Source organism: Chaetodon trifascialis, chromosome 20 (genome assembly GCF_039877785.1).
Source record: "Chaetodon trifascialis isolate fChaTrf1 chromosome 20, fChaTrf1.hap1, whole genome shotgun sequence".
In the NCBI taxonomy this organism is placed as follows: Eukaryota; Metazoa; Chordata; class Actinopteri; order Chaetodontiformes; family Chaetodontidae; genus Chaetodon; species Chaetodon trifascialis.
This window is the reverse complement of record NC_092075.1, coordinates 6,152,860-6,177,971: the sequence shown is the minus strand read 5'-3', so window position 1 is coordinate 6,177,971 and position 25,112 is coordinate 6,152,860. Positions and strand designations below refer to the sequence as shown.

Sequence of the window (25,112 nt, the reverse complement as noted above, 5' to 3'; positions counted from 1 at the left end):
CTGGTTAAGTTTTGTAAGTTTATATGTTTTGGATTCACCGAAAGTACTGCGAAATTGTACTTACAGCACATGAGTAAATGTACTTATTGTCACTTGCAGTGGTGAAAAAGTCTTCAAATGCTGACTTAGAAATCAAGTCTGGAATGGAAAATGCTACTTACAGTACGTAACAGTACATCAAGTATCATTAGTTAAATGTCTTAAAAGTAAAAGTACTCCACACAGTAAAGTGGCCTGCGAGTCACATACTGTGATATTATTGCATCATTATTGTATTTTTATGATAAATTAATGTGTAAGTAGCATATTTTTCTGCTGTGGTTGGTCAGGGTGGAGCTGCTTTGCAGTATTATAGTGTTATTCTGTAACAATGCAACAATTTTATTAATTTAAGTAGTAAAGTAGCCTGAGTAGTATCCTATTTATAGCTGTCAAGTAAAAGTAGCAATGAAATGAGTGAAAAGTACAATATTCTCCATCTGAAAGTGCAAGTACCTCTACATTGTACTTAAGTGCAGTACTTGAGTAAATGCACAGTTATTTTCCACCACTGTCTCATGGTAATAATCCTCCTTTTGGACAGTGAGGTGGGGACTGAGTGTTCCTCCTGCAGCGTGTGGAGGGGGGGAGGGGGGCAGCTTTTACTAGGCCTGAGGAGGAAGAGGGGGGGTGAGGCAGAGGAGTGGGAGGAACTTGTAGAGTTGCCTGCAGATTTCATTGAGAACTCGGAAAGCACCAGGTTAACATCTATGAAGTGAGTCCTCTTGATGATTTTGCGCTCGCTCAGCTGGACTTACCTTTCTGTGCGGATATTTATTTCAAGCCAACATCTGGAGTATATCAAAGGGCGCATCTATGCGAACCCGACGTGGGAGTCAACGACATTTGTGAAGTTGAAGAGGAGGAATGTATCGTTTCTTTGTGAAACTAACATTTCTGATTCCTGCGATCGTCATCTCACAAGGTAAAATCTCTGAGAAAGTTTTGGTGCGGAGAATCAATGACTGAGCGCCAGCGAGGAAACAATTAGGCTGTGAGGAAGTAAATGATTGATATATGTAACCTTTTTACTTGACCAGTAGTCAGTGATGTTCAACAGCCAGTGTGTGTAAGCGTGATCGGAAGATTTGAATCTGATTAATTCCTGGAAATCTCCTGGAAACTCACGCTGGCTTATTTTAAGAGCCTGTCTTGGTCGTGGGAATGAATTCACTACAAGTGCAGCAGCCAGACGCTGCTCGGCTGCGGTGTGAAAGTTATTTTACACAAGTTAACTGTTTGTTTTTGTCTGCACAGGCACACCAGTCAGGGTAATCCGCCTTATACTTCCAGTGCAGGAGGTTACTTTAAAAGAAAAAACAAACTTACTCTGTGGACCAAAACCCCTTCATTTTAGTGTCTATTTTTTATCTTAACTTTATTAAATTGGTGACACTCAATTAAACAATTATTCTGATGAAGGCCTTGATAAACTTTTAAACTGTTCTGAGAACCGGTTTTAAATGAAATAATGGAAGCTGGTGCGTGTGTTGGGGCAGGGGGACGCCGGGCGGGGGGAGGGCACCTTTTGTCTGCATGTGTGGGAGAGTGTTGTGAGTGCCGGGCGGAGGGTGGGGGGTGGAGGAGGTGCTGTTATTCCCGTCTGCCGGTAAACAATGCCCGAGGAGAGTGTTTTATGGCTCGTGCTGGACTCTGATTTCTTTTGTTCCGCATCTGAGCCACGCAGCTGCTGCGCTTTCCCCGCAAAAGCGTGCGCCCCCCTCGCCCCCCGCCAATAGAAAAAAAAAAAGCCACGCACCACGCGCTATGGCCTCACCGGTGTCCACAACAGGCTTCCCAATATCCCCAACGGACAACTGTGTAACAAATCAATTAAAGATCAGCATGTGCGCGTGTGCATTAAAAAATGAATTCATATGAATTCAGATGCATTAAAAATCTGACTGATGCATAATTTCCCACCAACAATTTCAACTCTGCCTAATCCCCCTTAATCCTGGCATCTTCTTTATGGATTGCACATTATGCTGCATGCATTGTTGCTTGTATGCATGCAGCACATCTATGCTGCATGCACATCGGGTCAAAGGTGTGTTTTAATGCTTTTCACTGCTCAACAGGTCTAAAATGCTCCCTGCCCACTGAATCATGCCTGAATGGAGGAAGGTGTGAAGCCACTTCAAATGGAAACGGAGAGTGCAAGTAAGTAACAAGAAGTCTGAAAAACAGCAACATGTGATGCACCAGATGTTGCGGTGTGGACCACCACAATACATTAGCATTTCCTGTTATCGTTCTGTGTTGTGAGCATGTCATTTGTTAGGGTGTTTTGGAATTCGTGCAGCCTTAGAAGTGCAGTGTAGTGTAATTTTGGTACTTGAAAATGCTTTTTGTGGTTATAAAGAAAAGGGGCCACATATTCCCTCTTTCATTCCAGCCTTTGAGCGGGCCCTGTGCCCAGCAACCAGAGGCCCTTGAGTTTCTTCTGGGCTGGTGTGCTCCAGTGCCCCTCCAGGAGCCACATTGCTCTGTGAGGCAGCACACATTCCCTAAAAAGAAAAGGGTTTAAGAAGCAAAGAAATAAAAAGAGTGTGGTTCCAGAGAGGTGAGAGAGGGGTAGCTGGACAAAAGCCCACCCCCCCACCATCAGTGGGCCTGTTAATGAATGCAAGAACCCTTCACCAGCAAAGTGAGAGGACGCGTCCAGTCCTAAATCTTGTTTTTCTGCCCTTTCATGGGCGACAGCTGGGGCTCGCCCGCCGCCCGTCACCCATTGTCCTGCAGTCAGAATAATGCTGTGTGACTAATCTGAGTGGGGCTTCCCATCATGCCACAGCCACCCCAAACACCACAACACACACCAAACCCCTGCCATAACCCCCACCAGCCCCCTTCCAGCCTAACCCCCTCCAAAAGGCTTGTCTCCTGCTTTCTGAATGGATACACCCCCCCTCCACCCCCACCTTACCCGCTTATGATCTCCATTAGAAAGCCAGATGGCTGTGAAATGTAATTGGATTTGATGTCAAGAGAGTGAGATTAATTGGAATAAAGTGCAGAAATTTAAGGCAAACAAGTGGGAACAGACAGGGAGGCAGATTGTGGACTATTTGTTTAGGCTACAGATTGATGTTAATAGTTTGTGGCTGAGACACTTAATATGCAAACAGATTGCCTTTAATCTGACATACATGAAAATCCGTGAATTTGCAGATTCACCTTGTTCTTGTGCAAGATTACAAAAGATGAGGTGAAAAGAAGATATCAGTCTTCAGCCTTTTCCTCATGCACATCCCTCAGAGGAGGTTTTTTTTTTTTTTGCTTAAATTTAGAACATTTTTATTGTTGTGGTGTAATTTTTATCCAACTGTAAAGGAGCTCAGGGGTGGCCTGGTTTACCCTCAGGTCATGTGGTCATGGCAGGCGCTTCTCTGGTCTGCGGAGACAAGGGGGAGCTATTGAGGAGCCCATGCTGCTAGCCCGGGGCTACCAATTCACGATATCTAATCTGCACACTCCACACACACACAGGCCCTCACACAGACCCCCGCACGTGTGCACACACTCGCACACAGAAACTCTCCCTCCACCCCCCTCCTCCTCCTCCACAAAGCTGTTATTGTGGTCTCCATCTCTGCTCAGTCCAATTAAAAACAGACAGGATAAGAGCATCACTTCACCCACCCGCGCTCTCTCTTCCTCTTTGCTTGTCCTCCCATTAATCATTCATCCCCGCCAAGACAAGCAGCCATCAGTCACGGGTGCTCTGGAAGATTCATCGTCAGTGCTCAGGGGTCAAAGTGTGGCGTCTATACAGGGTGGGGGGGTATCCAATAGCGGTCCAGCTTATGTGTTCATCATCACTTTGAATTTTATGCCACATTAACTGGCAAGTTCGGTTTGGAAATGTTTGGTGAGATGGGTGGAAAGTCCACTCGGGGGAAACTGATGTTTTGCACGCTGGTTCAAAAGAACAAGGGACTGGCAGTGGTGAACCAGGGAAATGTGCAGAGCGAGTGTCAAAAGTTTAAATGTTAAAATGTTTTAAACCCACACTTGCAGCTCTTGTAGTTACCAGTGAGTCATGCTGTGGTTTGTGCAGTGGCGTGTGAGCATATGGTGACACAGATTTGAGTGGTAAGGTAGATTTAAATCCTCTTTCAGTGCAGTTCCCACGAGTGGGAGCACAGAGAGTGAAATCACATGTTGGTATAGAGAACAAGGTTAGGCTTGGTGTAAACTGTGATAATCAGATGTCTTATGGACGGGTTTAGTGAGATTAAGACAAAATTGGTTCTCCATTGCCCTTCCTGCAGAAAGGATGTTTTCTGTCCCTCCTGGTTCTAAAATTAGTCACCCTTGATTTAAATCTTCTCACTGCAGATCATCCCTAAAACAGGAACAAGCTTGTGTCCTGTTTATTTACTTGCTGTATATTTATCTCTCACTGAGGTTGACAGGGCTCAACTTTTGTTCTGAGGTAGGCCTCTTGTTACCTGGAGGCCATCTGTCATAAAGACAGGGCATTACAAAAGATTAAGTTAAGAAAAATGGGTTTAAAGTCTTCAGGTGGTCCAGCAAACTTAATTTTTCTGAATGTAAAGGCTCATTGTTTTACACTCACACGCAGAAAAACTCATTGGCATAGACCACACAGTAGGCTAAATGAGACAGAGCCTATCAGGGTCAGGGTTAGGGTTAGGGTTAGGGTGAGGAGAAAAACACAACCAACAAAACATGCTCTAGCTTTCAATCCGCCATTCTTTATACCTTGAAATCAATATAGACCATTTATTTGCAATTTAACACATTTAAATGTGATTTACAAGTAAACTTAATCACACCAAATTGTGAATTTCACGGTTAGCTAGCTAGATCTATCTAGAAATAAGAGTGGCCACCTCCGTAGCTAGCGTTAACATGGTCTGGCTGTGTCAGTTTACGCTAGCTGCGTGGTTGACTGGTTTCATTTTAGCTGTGTTTTCTTTCTTTTCTTTTCCTTTGAAGCTTTACATTTATACAAACAGAGAGCTTTTTTTTTAATCTTTCAAACATGGATGAGAAATTTTCATATACATCAACTGATTGTTGTGCTCCTTGCTTGCGCAAATCTGTGATTCATTTTAGGACTGCTGTGCTATGCATATTTGCTCCACATATTAATTCATCAGAGGCGTAAGTTTGGGGGAAATCAGAATCTTGTCTCGACCGAAGTGTACTTCAGTTTGCGGTGATGGGCCTGTAGACTCACGGAAACAACAAGAAGCCACAGTAACAGGGAAACACTAGGTCGTAGTTCTGTGAAGTAAGAGGTTATCTGAAGGTCTGCTGCTTCCTGTTTCCCATAGAGCTGCAGGCAGCTGAAAAACATGTAAGGGCACAGCTTTGTGAGTCAAATTTAGTTTACACTCGTGAGATAGTGATGAGGGCATAGTAAAGTTGAAAGGTTGCTGCCCTCAACCCTGCCTTTGCATGACTGACTGACTGCTTTACCGAAATAGACACTGTTTTGGTCTGAGGTGACTGTTAATAATACACTCAGGAAACATCTCAACTGTCTCGCTATGTGTCTCAAATGGTGCAAGACGAGTGACAGAACAAGACTCGAGACAGAATATTGACTGAAAGCCTGTGATGGTTGGTGTGATCGGACCTCTGTGACCTTGCACAGAGCTGTCTGGTATTGCATATTGATGATAAAATGTCTCACACGTAAAGGCCGTCTAGAGCGAGCCCAGCACCGCTAAAAAGATGTTCCACTCTCCCTCAAGGAATGCCGCTCTTCATTTGTCCTCCTATAGGATTACAGAGCTGGTTTCTGTTAAGGCTCAGCTCCATGTGGGCTTAAGCGAATCGGGAGTATACAAGTTCATGACTGGGTCAAGTGTTCCTGCTGGTGTTGGGCTTTTATTGGGGTTTAAGCTCTAAGGCTGCCACTCCCCTGGTTGGGCCCATTCCCCAGATGCCAGGACGCCTCTGATACAGCAGTGAATGAGGTTGGTGGGGCGCTGTGTTTAAACTTTATGTTGATTTTGAGTTTCATTCTTAAGAACCTGGGAACAACTTCATAAAGCTACTGTGGAGAAAATCTCGATACAGATACTTCCCCGCACTTAGTGTCTCCGAGTAGATTGGGCAGTGATCATGATCCTGCGAGTCTGGAGATCCTCAGAGCGGGACCATCAAAGCCATGCCGTCAGAGCAAAGAGATAAGAGGCTATTTGGCTGTAGTGGGTACTGAAAGTTCACATGCACAAGCACAGGCTGTCAAATGTAGAAGCACCAACTCTTCTGCAGGTCAGTGCTGCAGTACAGGGCATAGGCAGTGGGGTAAATGGGTAAGATGCATACATGTATGTGCATGGCTCTCTATCTGTTTCTTAATCACATGCATGAGAGGAAACACTGTCAGTTAGGAAAGTTAGCGCTCATTATCCTGAATATTACCATATTGCAAACTGGTATATCTGCTATGAGAGGTGAGAAAGATGTTCTGTAACCTGTGTAATAGACTCCAGGCTACATGTACTTTAGCAGATGCGTTGTCACTGATAAGCATCATTAGAGGTGGAGTGGCAGGCAGGTGTCTTGTCTGACTGTGAGGTGGGATGCCCTCTGAAATTAATCTGCTGCCAGCAGAACAAGGTGTATCGCTCACACACAGACACTGCTGAAGTTACAACCCTGGTGTGTGTTAACTGGCATTTTGTGCATGAAAGTGATCCTGCAGCAGGTGCTCAGTCCTTGTCACTGTGATTGGCCCTCGTAAATCTTCTCACCTCTCACTCCTTGACAGAAAATAGCTTAATAACTATCAAAATGATCTCTTTATGGGCTCTTGTTTTCTCTGACACTTGTGGAAATTTTTTTAGTCCACTAAGCAAACACAATATTTATTTGTGACGGTTAGAAAAACGCCTGAGAGAGGAGATATTTCAGGATTTAAAAGAATTCTCTCATTGCATGCTTTTATTTAGAGTGCTCACCTCCTGATCTGATCCCATTTAAGTACAGATCAATCATTGTGTCGGGAGTTCAGAGCCTTCCTGGCCGAATGCATTTCTTATTGTCTCCTGCAGAACCTTCCTGTTCTGTTCTTGGTCTTACTAACAGATGTGGACCCCGGGGGTCAGACCTTGGCTAATGATTAGACAAATCCAATTGAACATCAGCTAAATGACTGAGGAGGAGAGGGCAGAAACAAAAAGCCACTTAAGAAGAAAACTGGGGGAGTGAGTGCCGACAAGCTCAAGAAGAGAGGTGGTTACGTAATACTTTCATAAACAACATGACAGACAAACCAAGAGGATGAAACTCATACTTACACTTGATTACTGTATACCACCCTCAGCCATTTCCACAACACTTTCCACAGCGGTGGTATTTCCAGCATACAGTGGGCCTGGTTTGGTGTCAGAGTATAAAGTCAGCCCCAGAGTGGCAGATGGTAGATCAGGCCCAGCAGGGAGAGAGGAGAGAGGGGAGAGAAGGCAAAGAGGCCGTCCCACAGTCACAAAAGTGTTTGGGGTCAGAGGTCGGGGAAGCATCTGCTCCGGCCTGAGGGGACATTGCATCGCTGGGAGAGACCTGTTGCCGTGGTGTGTGCTGCTTAGCTTTTCAGCATGTGGGTGGATCTTTATCTCAGACTGGGCTGACTTTAGGACAAAGAGGATCTATTACAGTTAGTTAGCGTGGGAGGACACACACACTCACGAGTGCACACACACACCATTAATAACATCTGTTTCATGAAACTGTGGAGTGAGGATTTTACACCCAAACAGTGATCAGTGATAATTCAGTGGGTTTTCATGGTAAAGTGAAATGGGAAGCAGGAGAACTTCAAAGCCACCCCAAATGCTTTTACAATCTTCTGCCAATTGCAACTGTCTGGGCTCCCCATGGGGCACATGGGACCGTTAAAAACTCACTGATTGCTCTCACCTAACTAAGTCAACAAGGGAGTTTTCAGCAGGTCCGTGTGACATAAGGGAAATGCTGTAAAAGGCAAACTGCTGGGAGTTATCCACACAGGAGAGACGTGAGAAAACAGAGCAGCGAAGAAGCAGCCGGGACAGGAATAAAGGGGGTGAAGAGTCTAAAAGGAAATTAAAAGGGGAACAGGTAAATAAGAGCGGAATTAGGAATAAGTGCGGTGGTTGTTGGGGGGGTGAAGAGACAGAAGTTGCAACAGCTGACTTCACATGGGTTCTTTATGTCCCTGGAGGAGAGGTTGGCTTGTCAGCACCCCCATCTGACAAGGGGACAGAGGGGAGGGAGGGGGAGGGATAAGGCGAGAGGAGGAGGAGGAGTCCAGTCCAACAGCTGCCCTTATTAACATGCGCACCTGCTCCCTGTGGAGATACTCAGAGGCCAACAGATGCCGTCCCTTACGCATAAACACTCACACTCAATGCACAACTACACACTCTCACACAAGCCCCAATTCAAACATAAACACTTTATTTGCTGACTTAAAATGCTCCTGCACGGGACAGATAGGACTTCAGCATTATGTACAAGCTGCATATCGAATGATGATCTGAGCAGTTTGGAAATCAGAACCAGAGAATTCCTTATTCGTTGTTTTGTTTTTTTGTTTTTTTTTTTGAGGGGGTGGGGGGGGTGGGGGTGAAAAACTAGCCAGACACTGCAAAAGGGGAGGCCAGTCCTCATCTTTGTCAAGCTTATGTCCTGGGTTTCTACGTCTTCAGTCCTCATAATCAGCCAGTTTGAGCTATGTGACTGTAGCAGCATCCATCCTTAGTCAGGAGGGGAGGGAAGCACCCAGGGGCTTAGGGCCTGAATGCAGTGCTTCATATACGACATCCAGAGCCGGCACAGTCCCCTTGATCTCTACGGTCATTCAGGATGAGTGTGGACAGCCTGGGGGTGAAAGGTAGATGGGAACGGCTAGACTATTTTGTGGCGTCTGTTGTCCCAGCAGAATGTGTTTTCAAGGTTCTGAGGGAGTCTAATCCAGAGAGACACACTAGAACAACATGCCGTCCCTGTCCCGCTGCAGTGGGACTTTCCTGGGCGGCAAACCCTCCAGTACTCCCTCCTCCCACCCTCCCGTTATTCCCCTTTTGTTAGGATTATTGTTCCCATGATTTCTACCAAAAATATCCTTATTTTCTGATCATCTCTACTTCGCCTCACTCCCAGGTGTCCCAGTGACTATGTAGGCAATCGGTGCCAGTATCCAAGTCCCTGCAGCCCTTCACCCTGCCGCAATGGTGGCGAATGCCGGGCTGTTTCCCACGGCAACACGTTCGATTTCCGCTGCGTGTGCCGCCTGGGTTTCACTGACCGGCTATGCCTGACCCCTACCAACCACGCCTGTATGAGCTCCCCATGTCACAATGGAGGAACATGTGATCTCATTACTCTTGCTGCCTACCGCTGCCGGTGCCCACCTGGATGGTCAGGTATGTAGATAAGATTTTACTCTATCTGTTCTCTCCATTGCCTCATATCACCATGAACCACCATGATTAATGGTTATTTTGTTATTAAGGTAAAACCTGTCAACTCGCCAACCCATGTGCATCCAATCCATGTGCGAACGGTGGCCAGTGCTCAGCCTTCGATTCCACCTACATCTGCACCTGCCCACCTGCCTTCCACGGTCAAACCTGCAAGCAAGACGTCAACGAGTGCGCCCAGAGTCCCTCTCCCTGTCTCAATGGTGGCGTGTGTGTGAACGAGGTGGGCTCATACCACTGCCGCTGCCCCCAAGAGTACACTGGCCAACACTGCGAGACCCCCTACATGCCATGCAGCCCCTCGCCATGTCAGAACGGAGGCACCTGCGTCCAGAAGGGAGACACCATCTATGATTGTAGCTGCCTGCCAGGTAATACACAAACATATATCTGCACATAAATAAGCAGAACAACAATAGTTTACCTGTTGACGGAGTTGATTGGCGAGTGCAGCAACTAAATATAAACTTCTGTTTTCCTATTACATCAGTTGACCTTAAAAGCAGTTTGTTGTTGTAGTAAAATCTGACTGAGAGGAATGCGTAATCTAAGGTTACCCCCCCCCCCCCCCATCTCCCCCTGCCAGCCTCCACTGGCAGGATGCACTCACACAGACGTTTCCTTCTGATAATCACCAGTGAGCCCCTGCAACACCAGGGATAAACGTATAGATATACACACCCTTTTCATGAGGTCACACACACACACACACACACACACACACACGCACACACACACACACACACACACACACACACACACACACACACAAAAAAAAAAAAATCTTATTTTTCTGCTAAATACAACCACTCTGTTTGGCATCTTTACTGTCTTGGCACCCAGAGCTGTTGCAGTATTGTGTAAAACTTCGGTTAATCTTGGGCAATTGTGGTTTGGTGCTGTTAGAGGCAAGACTGCAGCTACAAAGAAAAACTTTTCCTCCCTAAGTCACACAAAGCACATGTCTCCGAAAGGTTCAATATTAGGTCATTATTTAAGCTTTTGGCCGGCTGTGTCATTGCCTGATCAAGCACCTCTGGCCTCCACAGAGCAAGTTGTTTAGATATGCAGATGAATGAGGGATATTGTGGGGTTGTGTGTTAAAGTTTAGCCCATGCTGTGTGTCTCCCGTGGGTTTCCGTGCTGGAATGCAGCTTGATAGCGAAGCTGCACGGGCACCTGCGGAGCTGCGGGTTGATTGTTAATCAAACTATCGTGGCTGTAAAACTCCCACTCAAGCCTTTGATGTTTGAGGGGGAGCCAAGTTGCACTATCATCTGCAGGGCATTAAAACAGTCTGCCACGAGTAGACAACTTATCTGTCCCTTAAGTGCGCAGTGATAGCGAGAGGAAAAATAGGTGTGATTATTAACTCAAAGCAAATGTTGCGAGACCTTTTTCTGTATCTTTGTTACGCCCCGCCTTTTCATATCTTGTCTCTTTTGCCTTGTTCTCTCCCGGTTCACCAGGATTCACAGGTCAGCACTGTGAGCACAACATTGATGACTGTCCAGGCCACAGCTGCCAGAATGGTGGTGTGTGTGTGGATGGAGTGAACACCTACAATTGCCAGTGCCCACCTCATTACACAGGTGACCTTTCATTAAAAGAATAACCATGGACCTTTTTTGTCTAACAAAGAAAACATTTAGAAACCTCCCATATTTTTCTTTATAAACTCTTTCAGGTCAATACTGCACTGAAAATGTGGACGAGTGTGAGTTGATGCCCAATGCGTGCCAGAATGGAGGAACGTGCCACGACACCCATGGCAGCTACCACTGCGTCTGCGTCAACGGGTGGACGGGTGATGACTGCAGTGAGAACATTGACGATTGCGCCAGTGCAGCTTGTTACCACGGGGCCACCTGCCACGACCGCGTGGCCTCCTTCTTCTGCGAGTGTCCTCATGGGCGCACAGGTACAACTCTCAGCGGCTGTTGCAGAAATACTGCACCCATAGGTTATGATCTCAATGAAGTGATTAAAGGTGATAATGCAGTTTGATGACATTTGCTCTTGTGGTGCTCACAGGTTTGCTGTGCCACCTTGATGACGCCTGCATCAGCAACCCATGTCAAAAGGGTTCCAACTGTGACACCAACCCAGTGAATGGCAAGGCAATCTGCACCTGTCCCCCAGGTTATACAGGGTCAGCCTGCAACCTGGACATTGATGAGTGCTCCCTCGGTAAGTCAACAGTTTCTTTCTTCTGCTGTAGTCAATAAATGAAATCCTTTACAGTCATTATGCTCAAATTACTGCATATGCCTGACAGCTTGTATCTTAAATGCTGTAGGTGCCAACCCTTGTGAACATGGTGGTCGCTGCCTCAACACCAAAGGCTCTTTCCAGTGTAAGTGTCTTCAAGGATATGAAGGACCTCGTTGCGAGATGGACGTCAACGAATGCATGTCTAATCCTTGCCATAATGATGCCACCTGCCTGGACCAGATTGGAGGGTTCCACTGCATTTGTATGCCAGGTAAGAGCGGTTTATAATGCATGGAGAGGGAGAAGGGGAAGTTAAATGTATGTATCTGTGTTAACTCTTCTGTGGGATTTCAGGATACGAGGGTGTGTTCTGCCACATCAACACAGATGAGTGTGCCAGCCAACCCTGTCTCAACAATGGCAAGTGCATCGACAAGATCAACTCCTTCCACTGCGAGTGCCCCAAAGGTGAGAAGATATCAGGGGATGTGAAAGAGTTAATAGAGTGAAAGGAACAGGTTCTCGGTTCCTTTGAGTGTCTTTTAACCATTTCTTGTTCAGGCAATGGGAGCACAGAGGAGGCTATAAAAAGGTGGATCTTTACTTTAGCTGTCAATGAGTATAGCACACCATTCATGGTTCACAGATTGAATAAATGATTTACTTCTTCTCGTAGTATCACTGAAGGGTTTTCCGGTGAACAGACCAGGTTGCAGACACATTAGCATATTTGGCGGGCATGAGAGTTTGTGTTGGAGCTTAGCGCCAAAATTAGGGGGCAGGGACTGGTTTATGGATGGTAAGCTGGAGGCCATTGTGTTGTGGTTTGAAAGAAAGATTTCACTGCACAGTAAGAGCAGAGGAAGGGGGGTGGAGGCGGAAGGAGTGTTGTGGAACGGTCCGTTAGGACCCTCAGTGTCCTGCAGACCTACTTCAGATGCAAATTAGCTTTTCTTTCATCCATTTTTGCATTATGCACATGATAGACAGACTATAACGAGCAATGTGATTTTTTGGAATTTCACACATTTAAGCAAAAAAGCTGGTGAAAATTTTAATACTGTATTTTCTCATTTCATATGCAGGTTTTTCAGGGAGTCTCTGTCAGGTGGATATTGACGAGTGTGCCAGCACCCCATGCAAGAATGGAGCTAAATGTACCGATGGGCCCAACAAGTACACCTGTGAATGTGCTGAAGGTAAACCAATTGTTTTTTCTGAATTCTTCCATTTTTTTTGTCTAGTTTCCCTCTTAATGAAAATTTGCATTACTCTATTAAACACTTCCTTTTATCCTGTCCAGGTTACACAGGGCAGCACTGTGAGACTGACATCAACGAGTGCTACTCTGACCCCTGCCATTACGGCACCTGCAAGGACGGCCTGGCTTCCTTCACCTGCTACTGCCGCCCTGGCTACACTGGCCGCCTGTGTGAGACCAACATCAACGAGTGTCTAAGCCAGCCCTGCAAGAATGGTGGCACCTGTCAGGACAGGGAGAACACATATATTTGTGCCTGCCCCAAAGGCACTGCAGGTGAGACTTTGCAACAACATTCAAATAGGTCAGATTCTCCCAGTTTACATGTGGAGATTTTCCTCACTTCCCCTGCTTACACGTCTTCCAATCTACAGGTTTCAATTGTGAGGTGAACCTGGACGACTGTAAGAGCAAACCGTGCGACTACGGGAGGTGCATCGACAAAATCAACGGCTATGAGTGCGCATGCGAGCCCGGCTACACAGGTGAGCGCTGGATGGAGTGTACAGGTGCAGGGGGTTGTTCCCCTGAGCTTTGGGAGGGGCAGGTAGGACAGGTGGCTGGCGGGTCCACTCCTACAGAACAATGGTGTCAGATTCCCTGTGTGGGATGGGGGTGGGGGTAGGGGGTAGAGAAAAGAACACAGTCCCCAACCTGACACACACACACACACACACACACACACACACACACACACACACACACACACACACACACACACACACACACACATGCACACACACATATACACACAATGCACTAACTTTGTTTGCCACTTGAAAAGGCTGTGACGTTGAGCCTGGAAAGAGTCTGTAACATGATACTTTAAAAGGAAAACAGCTTGGCCTTTAATGGCATAGCTGATGTTTACTAGTGTGTAACTGTATGACAAATCCCATAAACATCTCAAATTGATCCGTTTCCCCCTTCATTTACTTGTCCACCTGTAGTGTTCTAGTAACTTTAATGACAAAGGCTTATCCCAACAAGTGGACCACTCTTGTCTTCCTTCCTCCTCTTTCATGGCCCAGCCGAGCCGGTTCTGACTGGTGGTGGCCGTGTGATTATGCTAGAAAGGGGGCAGGGAGGAACAAGTGTGTGTGCCGGCTTCTGTGCATCCCTCCTCCTCTTCCTCCCCTCCATCTTTTTGTGCTGACGGGGTGAGTGTGGAGGGCACGGCGGGACTGAGACACAGAGGGACAGAGGACTATTGTAACTGAAGATCAGGCAGTTGGGCCCTCCCCTCCTGATTGATGAGGAGCAGAGGAGGAGGGAGCCGGGTAGGGGATCAGAGGGGGGTTTAATTGTTACTCGGCTGTGTGTGAAATGGTCTGGCCTTCTGTCCCTGTAAACAGCCCTGGGTGAGGTTAGTTCTCCCTGGATGGGGGGGTGGTGTGGGTGTGAATAGGCAGAGTAGCTACAGCACCCACACCCCCTCTCTCCTGGCAGCACCTCCCCCTCTCAGATCCAGCTGAAATCCTCCTTCTGCCTATTCAACAGGACCCCATTCAATCAATGGAGGAGAGGCAAAGGGGCCTCCAGGGGCCGCCAGGCTAGGCACACATTGGAGCTGCTACAGCTTCTGCCTGTTGAATGCTTAGGGAGTCTTTAGTGTTAGCTGTCTCTATTGTCCAAAAGCCACACATTACACTCAGCAAGCAGCTTATAAAGGCTCAAAGAATACCACACCAGAGAGCAAAGTGTCCAGCAGTGGGGCATTCATAATGACTAGTGTAGTTATTTATCATGTCACATGTTTCAAAGAGAATATATGCTGCATTGTCCTAAATCGCATCCCATTGTCTTTCAGGAGCAATGTGTAACATCAACATCGACGAGTGTGCCATCAACCCCTGTCACAACGGCGGCACGTGCGTTGATGGCATCAACAGCTTCACCTGCCTGTGCCCAGAGGGCTACAATGACGCCACCTGTCTGTCTCAGGTGGATGAGTGCGGCAGCAACCCCTGCATCCACGGCCGATGCCAGGACCTCATCAATGGGTGAGCACAGATCCAGTTTTAAGATGAACGAGCAGCAAAAATTGGCCTGAATAAATCTCATTAAATAAAAATTTAAAAACACCACTGACTGACATTTCCTTTGCATTGAAGCTACAAATGCACCTGTGACTCCGGCTGGAGCGGCCCAAACTGTGACATCAATAACAACGAGTGTGAGTCCAACCCATGCATGAATGGGGGAACCTGCAAGGACATGACCAGCGGATACCACTGCACGTGCAGAGCTGGCTTCACTGGTCAGTTACAACCCTTATCACTTCCCATCACGCCCTTCCTTTTCTTTTGCTCATTGAGAGTGGGTGTGTGCCCTGTTAGCCTACTCCTAACCCAAGTGTGTTCTCTAATCCTGCCATGTAGGACCTAACTGCCAAACTAACATCAACGAGTGTGCCTCCAACCCCTGCCTCAACCAGGGCACCTGCATCGATGATGTGGCTGGATACAAGTGCAACTGCTTGCTGCCCTACACTGGTATGACACGTAGCTGCTTTTTCTTCACACAAAGGATCAGACTACTACCTGGGTTGTTTAATTTAGTTAACTGCTGACTCAGCTGTTTGTTCAGGTTTGAAGATAGAAAGATAATCTTCCACTTTCCACACAGAAGGCTTATCCAGCTATGGCTCATGTTATTAGAGAAAACATCAGCCAATGACCACTAACAGGGATGTCTGTTTTTGGCATCTCTTTGTGGAAAGATCTGCCTGTCTGCTATGCAGGGATAACAGTATGTGTGTGTTTTGGAATAACATGCCACAACAGCTAATATAAGGGGAGGACTGGAGCCTGCTCCAAGCCCTATTCCCAGTTCCTGTTTCCTGTCTGTGATCGCACAATAGCAGGAAACAGGAAGGCCCTTCCTGTTTGAGTAAGTCGTCATGGAAATGGATAAGGAAGTGGGATGTAAACTGGGATTTATGTCACTCTTAAAAATTTCACAGGAGTCTTGTAACATATAGAAATGTAATATTTGTTTTGTGATTTGGTGTTTGGAGTCTAAAGCAGTTGCTCCACATTGTCAGTGCAATGCAAAAACTGATGTTGTCTATTCTCTGCCACCAGGTGAAAACTGTGAGACTCTGCTGGCACCCTGCAGCCCCAGACCCTGCAAAAATGGTGGAGTATGTAAAGAGTCTGAAGACTATCAGAGCTTCTCTTGCATCTGCCCTGAAGGATGGCAAGGTATCCATCCGTCCATCTCTGTTTCACCTAGTCATGCATACCTGACCATAAATCTATCTATCCACTGGACAATGTGATTAACTTTCCTTCAACTATCTTTTACCTCAAGGTCAAACATGTGAGATTGATATCAACGAATGTGTGAAGAGCCCATGTCGCAATGGTGCTATTTGCCATAACACTATGGGCGGGTACCAGTGCAAGTGCCAGCCTGGTTACACTGGCCAGAAGTGTGAGACAGACACTGATGACTGCAAACCAAGTAAAGAATAGATTTGTTTTTTCATCTTCATATTTCAAAACATCACTATCAGACAGTGATTTTAATCCTCTCTTCTGTGTTTCAGACCCCTGCAGTAACGGTGGTCTGTGCCGGGATGGCATTAACACTTTCACGTGCACCTGTCTGCCCGGGTTTCGTGGTGGCAGATGTGAGCAGGACATAAACGAGTGTGAGAGTAACCCCTGTAGGAATGGCGCAAACTGCACCGATTGTGTCAACAGCTACACCTGCACCTGCCCGCCTGGCTTCAGTGGCATCAACTGTGAGATCAACACCAACGACTGCACTGACAGGTAGGTCAACCTTTCAAAATTTTGTCTGTATTTATTTAACCATTAAGCTTTCCTGAATAATCAACCCAAAGCAAGTCTGGCAATGTTTTCACATTTTGATTTTCTTGCGTTTCCACAGCTCTTGCTTCAACGGTGGCACCTGTGTGGATGGAATTAATGCGTTCACCTGCCTGTGTCTACCTGGATTCACTGGCAGCTACTGCCAATACGACATCAATGAATGTGACTCCAAGCCGTGCCTCAATGGAGGCACATGCCTTGACAGTTATGGGACATACAAGTGCACCTGTGCTCATGGCTACACAGGGGTCAACTGTCAGGTAGGGTGAAATCACCTTCTCTCTGGCTAATTTTGGAGGGCTCTGCGGTGGTTTCAGGCTTTGCCTCCATTCATACAGTTTATTAAGTTTTTCCTGTCTTTGCTTCCCTGTTAGAATCTTGTGCGCTGGTGTGATTCCTTCCCCTGTAAAAATGGAGGATCTTGCTGGCAGCAAGGAGCCTCTTACACCTGCCAGTGTCAGACTGGATGGACTGGTCTCTATTGTGACATCCCCAGTGTGTCTTGTGAGGTCGCAGCCAAACAGCAAGGTACGATGATTCCATCATGGGATGTAGCCTTTTATATTAAACTTGTCGAATCAACAAATCTTATGTGTCACCGTTATATTCTAACTCCATCTGCTGTGATTTCAGGGGTGGAGGTGGCTCACCTGTGCAGGAACTCAGGCCAGTGTCTGGATGCTGGAAACACACATTACTGCCGCTGCCAGGCCGGCTACACTGGGAGTTACTGCCAGGAACAAGTGGACGAGTGCTCGCCAAATCCTTGCCAGAATGGAGCCTCCTGCACTGATTATCTGGGAGGCTACAGTTGTGATGTAGGTTGATTTAAATTAGAATGAAATAAATAACATGGAAAGCTACAGATACAAATGGAGATAATTGGACAATTGAGAGTTATTGTACAACATTTTATCATAGAAAATAAATGGCAAATTATTCTCATAATGATTTTTCTTTGTCTCTGTCAGTGTGTCCCCGGCTACCACGGTGTAAACTGCTCCAAAGAGATCAATGAATGTCAGTCACAGCCCTGTCAGAATGGAGGCACCTGCATCGACCTCATCAACACATACAAGTGCTCCTGTCCCAGAGGAACACAAGGTATGTTCTTGCATTACTTACATCCATATATTGACAAAAATCTAATTTGACAAACATTTAGGACCACATAAATGAGGGTAGGGATATTGTCTAACTCAGCGTTTTTTGTCTGCCATAGGTGTCCACTGTGAGATTAATTTGGATGACTGCACCCCCTCCACTGACCCACTGACCAACGAGCCCAAGTGCTTCAACAATGGCAAGTGTGTGGACCGCATCGGGGGCTACCAGTGTATGTGCCCACCAGGCTACGTAGGCGAGCGCTGTGAGGGTGATGTTAACGAGTGTTTGTCAGACCCCTGTGACCCCAGAGGGTCCTACAACTGCATCCAGCTCACCAACAGCTACCGCTGTGAATGCCGCACTGGATATACAGGTACTGATGTGCATCGAGCAGCACATAACAAGACGTCAGCGTGCCTGAGTGCAGTGTCTAAATGGTGTATGAGTGGTGACATTTTGCTTCTGCTCTCCAGGTCAGCGCTGTGACAAAGTGTTTGATGGCTGCAAAGGAAGACCCTGCAGGAATGGAGGAACGTGTGCTGTTGCCAGTAACACACCTCATGGTTTCATCTGCAAGTGTCCACCTGTGAGTACAGCTATGATAGACCACTGCCTCTTTAAAGATACTTTGACTTTTTTCTCAAGTGTAGCACAGTGATCATAACCTCCATTTCTTTTCCTGCAGGGCTTCACTGGCTCTTCCTGCGAGTATGATTCTCGCTCCTGTGGGAGCCTGAATTGCAGGAATGGAGGTACATGTGTGTCAGGTCACCTCGGCCCACGCTGCCTCTGTCCAGCAACCTTCACTGGTCCTGAGTGCCAGACCCCCACCGACAGCCTCTGCATCTCCAACCCCTGCTACAATGGAGGCACTTGCCAGATCACCCCAGATGTGCCTTTCTTCCAGTGCAGCTGCCCCAGCAATTTCAATGGCCTGCTGTGCCACATCCTGGACTATTCCTTTGTAGGAGGCTTTGGCCGGGACATCACCCCACCTCCGGAAGTGGAGGTGAGCTGCGAGATTCCTCAGTGTGACGAGTGGGCGGGGAACCACATCTGCGACTCCCTGTGCAACAACCATGCCTGCGGCTGGGATGGAGGAGACTGCTCGCTTAATTTTGACGATCCTTGGCAAAACTGCTCCGCGGCCCTGCAGTGCTGGCGCTACTTCAACGATGGGAAGTGTGATGGCCAGTGCAACAGCCCTGGGTGCCTCTATGATGGCTTTGACTGTCAGGGACAGGAAGGACAATGCAAGTAAGTCTAGAAAACAAAGCAAACATTTTGGTATTTGTCTTCTGTTTTCTTGCATTCATTCTTGCAGAAATGCTAATGAGAATGCTAACCCTGTCTCCTTTTATTCTTCCAGCCCGCTCTATGACCAGTACTGCAAAGACCACTATGCAGACGGTCACTGTGATCAGGGCTGCAATAATGCAGAATGTGAATGGGATGGCTTGGACTGTGCCAACAACATGCCAGAGAAACTGGCAGATGGCCACTTAGTTCTGGTGGTCCACATCCCCCCAGAACAGCTCAAAAACCATTCTTCAGCTTTCCTCAGAGACCTCAGCAGCGTCCTCCACACCAATGTGGTGTTCCGCCGTGATGCCAAAGGAGAACCAATGATCTTCCCTTACTATGGCAATGAACAGGACCTTGTGAAGCATAATGTGTTGAAGCGCTCCGCAGATGGCTGGCCTGAATGGGCTTCCATGCCAGCCAATGTTTTAGGTCAAGTGAAGGAAAGCATGTCCGCCATGGTCAGCCCTCGGAAACGTAGAGAGCTCGATCCTGTGCAGGTCAAAGGGTAAGCACCACAAAGAAATCTCAACTCCTCTTGTGTATTTTCATGAACAGAACATATCTACAATATTTTAAATGACAGAATGATTTCTATTTGGAATACAGAAAAGTGTTGAACAGCAATGTTTCTACCCATTTCTGCTCATAGATCTGTGGTGTACCTGGAGATTGACAACCGTCAGTGCTACCAGCAGTCTACTGAATGCTTCCAGAGTGCCACAGATGTAGCTGCATTCCTTGGAGCTCTGGCCTCCAGTGGGAACCTCAACGTTCCCTATATTGAAGCTGTCACCAGTATGTAACTGATCTGCACCCCTTTCATGTATTTACAGTATATTCAACGTGTTATATTACAAATGGGAATCAAGTTGAAATCCAAAGTGACACTCAGTGATTTTGACTGTCTTTCCAGGTGTGAGACCGACTCCCTCCCGTTCAGAGCTCTACCCCATGTACGTTGTTTTCCTTGGTTTGGCTGCTTTGGGTTTCATCTGCCTCGGTGTTCTGGTGTCCCGTAAGCGGCGAAGAGAGCACGGTCAGCTCTGGTTTCCAGAGGGATTCAAAGTGTCAGAGCCCAGCAAAAAGAAACGCAGAGAGCCACTGGGAGAGGATTCTGTAGGACTGAAGTAAGCAGACTTTTGAAGTGGAATATGTAGCCAGCTATGCTTTAAATTCTACCTGCAGCCTTAGCCTTGACCGTCAGCAGCAACTTTTCTATATGATGTCATGTAACTTGTCTAACCTGCCTCCTCTTTTCAACAGGCCTATGAAAAACTCTGACATAAATCTTATGGATGACAATCAAAATGAATGGGATGATGACGATCCAGACTGCAGGCGCTTCAGGGTAAGACTAATAAGTCTCCTCTTGCCTACATAAACATCTAAACTGATTCTATTCTGTACTGTTTTCATGTGCCCTGCTGATGCTAACGTTGTGATGTCTCTCTCAGTTTGAGGAGCAGGCCATGTTGGATTTGAGTGACCATACTGACCACAGGAAATGGACACAGCAGCATCTGGATGCAGCTGACCTGCGTATTGCTTCCATTGCTCCGACCCCTCCTCAGGGAGAGATAGAGAATGACTGCATGGATGTGAACGTCAGAGGACCAGGTGTGTACACTTGTCATTGGATGACTTACAGAATAATTTGTCAGCATGAAAACACTCATTACTCATTATAATCCCCTACCTTCCTGTTTCAGATGGTTTTACTCCCCTGATGATCGCCTCCTGCAGCGGTGGAGGTTTGGAGACTGGCAACAGTGAAGAGGAAGAGGATCCTTCAGCAGAAATCATCTCTGACTTCATTTATCAGGGCGCCAACCTTCACAACCAGACCGACCGCACAGGCGAGACTGCCCTCCACCTGGCCGCTCGATACGCCCGTTCTGATGCTGCCAAACGCCTCCTGGAGTCCAGCGCCGACGCCAACGTTCAGGACAACATGGGCCGTACTCCGCTTCACGCTGCTGTAGCTGCAGATGCACAGGGAGTGTTCCAGGTAATGGCTTCCTCTACTGGGGTCTCATATCTCTCCAGGCTTTGATTTCTGATAAAGTTTGTCCTGCAGCTCGAAAGCACTTAACCAAACAAGTCTGTGTTCTTGCAGATTTTAATCCGAAACCGCGCCACTGATCTTGACGCCCGCATGCATGACGGAACAACACCGCTGATTCTGGCAGCCCGATTGGCAGTTGATGGCATGGTGGAAGAGCTTATCAACTGTCACGCCGATGCTAACGCCACAGATGACTCTGGTAGCTAATGCTTTATCAACCTATCACCTCCACAGGCCATAAAGATCCTTTAATGTGCAGGGCTGTCATGATTACCAACCCTCTCTACTTTCACTCTTTCTGCAGGTAAATCTGCTCTTCACTGGGCCGCGGCTGTAAACAATGTGGAGGCTGCTATGGTGCTGCTGAAGAATGGTGCCAACAAAGACATGCAAGACAACAAGGTAAGTGAAATGATATGACTGTGATGGAGGTATTTGACAAGTATTTACACTGTTCCATTCATAATAGTGTACCAAGTGTATTAACTGTCTTTTTTGTTTGCCTTGTAGGAGGAAACACCACTCTTTCTTGCAGCCCGTGAAGGCAGCTTCGAGACAGCCAAAGTTCTTCTGGAGCACTTTGCCAATCGTGAGATCACTGACCATCTCGACCAGCTACCCAGAGATATCGCCCAGGAACGCATGCACCATGACATCGTCCGCCTTCTGGATGAGTACAATGTGGTTAGGAGTCCGGGGCTTCACAGTGCCCCCTTAAGCACCTCCAGCCTCTCGCCACCTCTCTCCTCCCCCAGCGACTACCTTAGCAACATCAAGCCCACTGTGTCAGTTAAGAAGGTTCGCAAACTTAGCTCGGGTGGAAAAGGAGGGAAGGATGGGGGCAAAGATAGTAGAATGAAGAAGAAAAAGTCGCTGGATGGGAAGGGTAACTTGTTGGACACATCAGCTGTCCTATCCCCGGTTGATTCCCTCGAGTCACCACATGGCTATCTGTCTGACGTGGCCTCTCCTCCCATGACATCCCCCTTCCAGCAGTCCCCACCTATGTCTCTAAATCACCTACAAGGCAACGGAGACCATATGGGCCAGATGAGCATGGGTAAGGACATGGGCTGTATGTCTTTTGATCCTAACCCGCCCCGTCTGTCCCACCTGCCTGTGTCCAGCCCCAACAGTCAGGGCACAACATCCATAGGTGGCAGCAGAGGAGGCCAGTGTGACTGGGTCACCAGGATGCACCCAGGTGTAGGCCAGCAAGGAAACTTCACCCAGGCACCACCCATGTCCCACAATATGATGGGTGCTCTGCAAGGTGTCAGCACTGCCACCCTGTCTCAGATCATGGGCTACCAGAATCTGCAGACGAGCCACCTCGGCTCATCTGCACACATGATGCAGCAGGCTCACTCGCGGCAGCTCCAACACCAAAACTCCAACTCTGCCACAGCCGGGCAGCCCCACAACCAGAGCTTCCCAAATATCGAGCTGAACGGCTCCGACATGCAGCAAAACAACAGCTCGGGTCGCTCTATGCCCATCCACACTGTAATGCCCCAGGAGACACAGATCCTCGGCACCCAGTTTCTCACCCCTCCCTCCCAGCACAGCTATTCTGGCCCTATGGACAACACACCTAACCACCAGCTGCAGGTGCCTGACCATCCGTTTCTAACTCCCTCCCCTGGCTCCCCTGACCAGTGGTCCAGCTCGTCCCCACATTCCAACATGTCCGACTGGTCGGAAGGCATCTCCAGCCCGCCTACAAGTATCCATTCGCAGATGAATCTGATCCCAGACCAGTTTAAGTAGAGACTTGTAAAATGGACAAAAAAATATACGTAAGTAAGTTGATACAGAAAGAGAGCGACAAACCTGTCTCAAGACTGAACATGCTCCTTTTTTATTTTCAGTTTTTATACTAACGATAAGGACAGTTTTAGTAATTTTGTATTTATTTATGTGCTTTTTTTTTGACCTGAAATATAAAGAAGATGCTTTTATATTTATGCTTTTTTATGTTTTTTTTGTTCTGTTATGTATGGGAAGATTAGAATCCATTTTTAAGGGAGTGTATATCAGAAAAAAGACTCCTAGATGTGTACACTGGCTATTTATTTGTGTCTTGTGTTGCTATATTCACTGGATTTATTTTAATCTTTTGATGCGTCAGCCTTCATAAAATTTATTTTTGGGATTTGCATTGCGTTATGTCTGTACAGATTTTTTTCAGCTTTTATAGATTATTTTAAAATTTTCAGTATTAATTATATTTTAACCTCCTTTGTCTTTAAGTGACACAGGTTTTGTTACTGAACTACATTTCACTAAGTCTTACCACTGAGTCTGTGTTAGATGATCAAATATATATACAAAGTGTCACCTTTCATAATGTTGCTTGCTACGCTGTCCTCTCTTGGCAAAATGAGTAACAAAGCTGAGTAAACACAGATTATGTCATTTACTTTGGAGATTTGGGACCTAAAACACAGAGCATATATCCCTTATCAGTTGAGAGATGCTTTTCTAAATGAGTGGAAATGCATCTAAATCAACCTGAGGCTATTTTTATTGAGTAATGATCTGGGCTGGAGCTGAGTGATTGATTTGTGATCATTTATGATGCAAAGACTGTTTGCCATTTCATATTTTATCGCAAATCAGTGATAATGGTTACCATGTTTAACCTGTTGAGTGTTAAAATGCAGACCTGTTGTAGGAAATGTTACACAGTTTAAAATAGTGCCAGTGTGATTTTTGTTTTTCCTAAGAAAAGCAACGTATTTGTGAGATTTCTTCTAAAAAAAGTGTCTTCAAGGTGGAGAACATTGTTTGTCAAAGAAATGGGACCTCTCTGTGTTGAACGACATCACCTGCACTTTGTAAAGGAGTGTGGTTTAAGGTGTCTAAATGTCATGTTTTATAAACTAATTCAGAGATAAAGATGTTTTAAGAAAAGATGTAATTCAAAATCAATGTTCATGCAAAGTTGTAGTTTGCAAAGAAGTATTTCCTGATTAAAAATGTTTTGTACAAATTGTCTTGATTCAATAAAAGCTGCTGTTAAGCGTTAACGTATGGCCTCCGTTGCTGTTTTAACTTGATTTTCTGAAACATCATGTGGCCGCCTCATCTGTACTTCTTCAATGTAGCGTCCATTACATTAATACCAGAGGTTACCACAGGTGTGGGTGTCTGACGCCCTCTAGTGGTGATAGCGCAACAATAAAGGCAACTTCACTGCTGATGTTGAAAGATTTTAGACTTGATGTGTGTGGATGCAACCACAAAAAACTTGGCAGTTTACCAATAACAGATGCTTTATGCGATTGTTTGCCTACATGATCTACCTGTTAAAGCAGATGTGTGCTGGATCTTTGGAAAAAGACAGAATTTCAGACTAATCTGGAAAACAATAAATGCTAGAATGGGATTCATTCTGCACTTGAAGTGAGCTATTCTTCATATGCATGCATGATCATTTTGCTACACTACATTTAGATTACCTGGAATACCTAGTGTATAGGCATTTCAAATTTGTCTGCGGCTGCATTGTTATCAATGGATTAAAGCCACGTTGACTCATGAGCATGAAAAACCTGTTTGTACTCAGCTGAAACTGAACAGTCTTGAATCTATTCAGAGCAAAAATCCTTTGACACTGAAAAAAACAAGGTTCCCTTTTTTCCCCTGACAGATAGCATTTGAGCTACAAGGCTTCAGAGTGTATAAACCTCTTGCACATGCACACAGCAGAGTTCTGTGCTATATGTGCTGTTAAACTGTGGCGCCTACCCTTTGACTTGTGCATTATGAAATAAATGCAAATAGTATTAAAGAGCAGTAATATGGAAGTAATATAGTTTGTGTAA

At 46.4% G+C, this 25,112-nt stretch overlaps 1 protein-coding gene across 1 annotated transcript; it reads left to right on the top strand.

Annotated features, from left to right (window-relative positions):
• Positions 1-742: 742 nt before the first annotated feature.
• Positions 743-24,307, top strand: notch1a (notch receptor 1a). Its single transcript, XM_070988859.1, has 34 exons — positions 743-964; positions 2,121-2,202; positions 9,169-9,431; positions 9,521-9,859; positions 10,958-11,080; positions 11,176-11,409; positions 11,523-11,678; positions 11,788-11,973; positions 12,057-12,170; positions 12,788-12,901; positions 13,006-13,239; positions 13,338-13,448; positions 14,774-14,966; positions 15,078-15,223; positions 15,345-15,458; positions 16,050-16,169; positions 16,279-16,431; positions 16,517-16,745; positions 16,864-17,065; positions 17,180-17,333; positions 17,439-17,623; positions 17,777-17,909; positions 18,028-18,285; positions 18,386-18,498; positions 18,598-19,169; positions 19,282-19,722; positions 19,867-20,012; positions 20,131-20,344; positions 20,481-20,565; positions 20,672-20,834; positions 20,927-21,225; positions 21,334-21,481; positions 21,587-21,684; positions 21,793-24,307. Exons 1-34 carry the CDS (start codon positions 907-909, stop codon positions 23,050-23,052), a joined length of 7,440 nt encoding a protein of 2,479 aa, XP_070844960.1. The 5' UTR covers positions 743-906; the 3' UTR covers positions 23,053-24,307.
• Positions 24,308-25,112: the final 805 nt, after the last annotated feature.

What these genes read in the sequence shown, in the direction of transcription:
- notch1a (XM_070988859.1), top strand. Translation starts at nt 907, where the DNA reads ATGTATCGTTTCTTTGTGAAACTAACATTTCTGATTCCTGCGATCGTC. An exon ending in GGTCGCAGCCAAACAGCAAG is followed by an intron (nt 17,334 to 17,438) that starts GTACGATGATTC and finishes CTGTGATTTCAG; the next exon opens with GGGTGGAGGTGGCTCACCTG. An exon ending in GAGGATTCTGTAGGACTGAA is followed by an intron (nt 20,345 to 20,480) that starts GTAAGCAGACTT and finishes TCTTTTCAACAG; the next exon opens with GCCTATGAAAAACTCTGACA.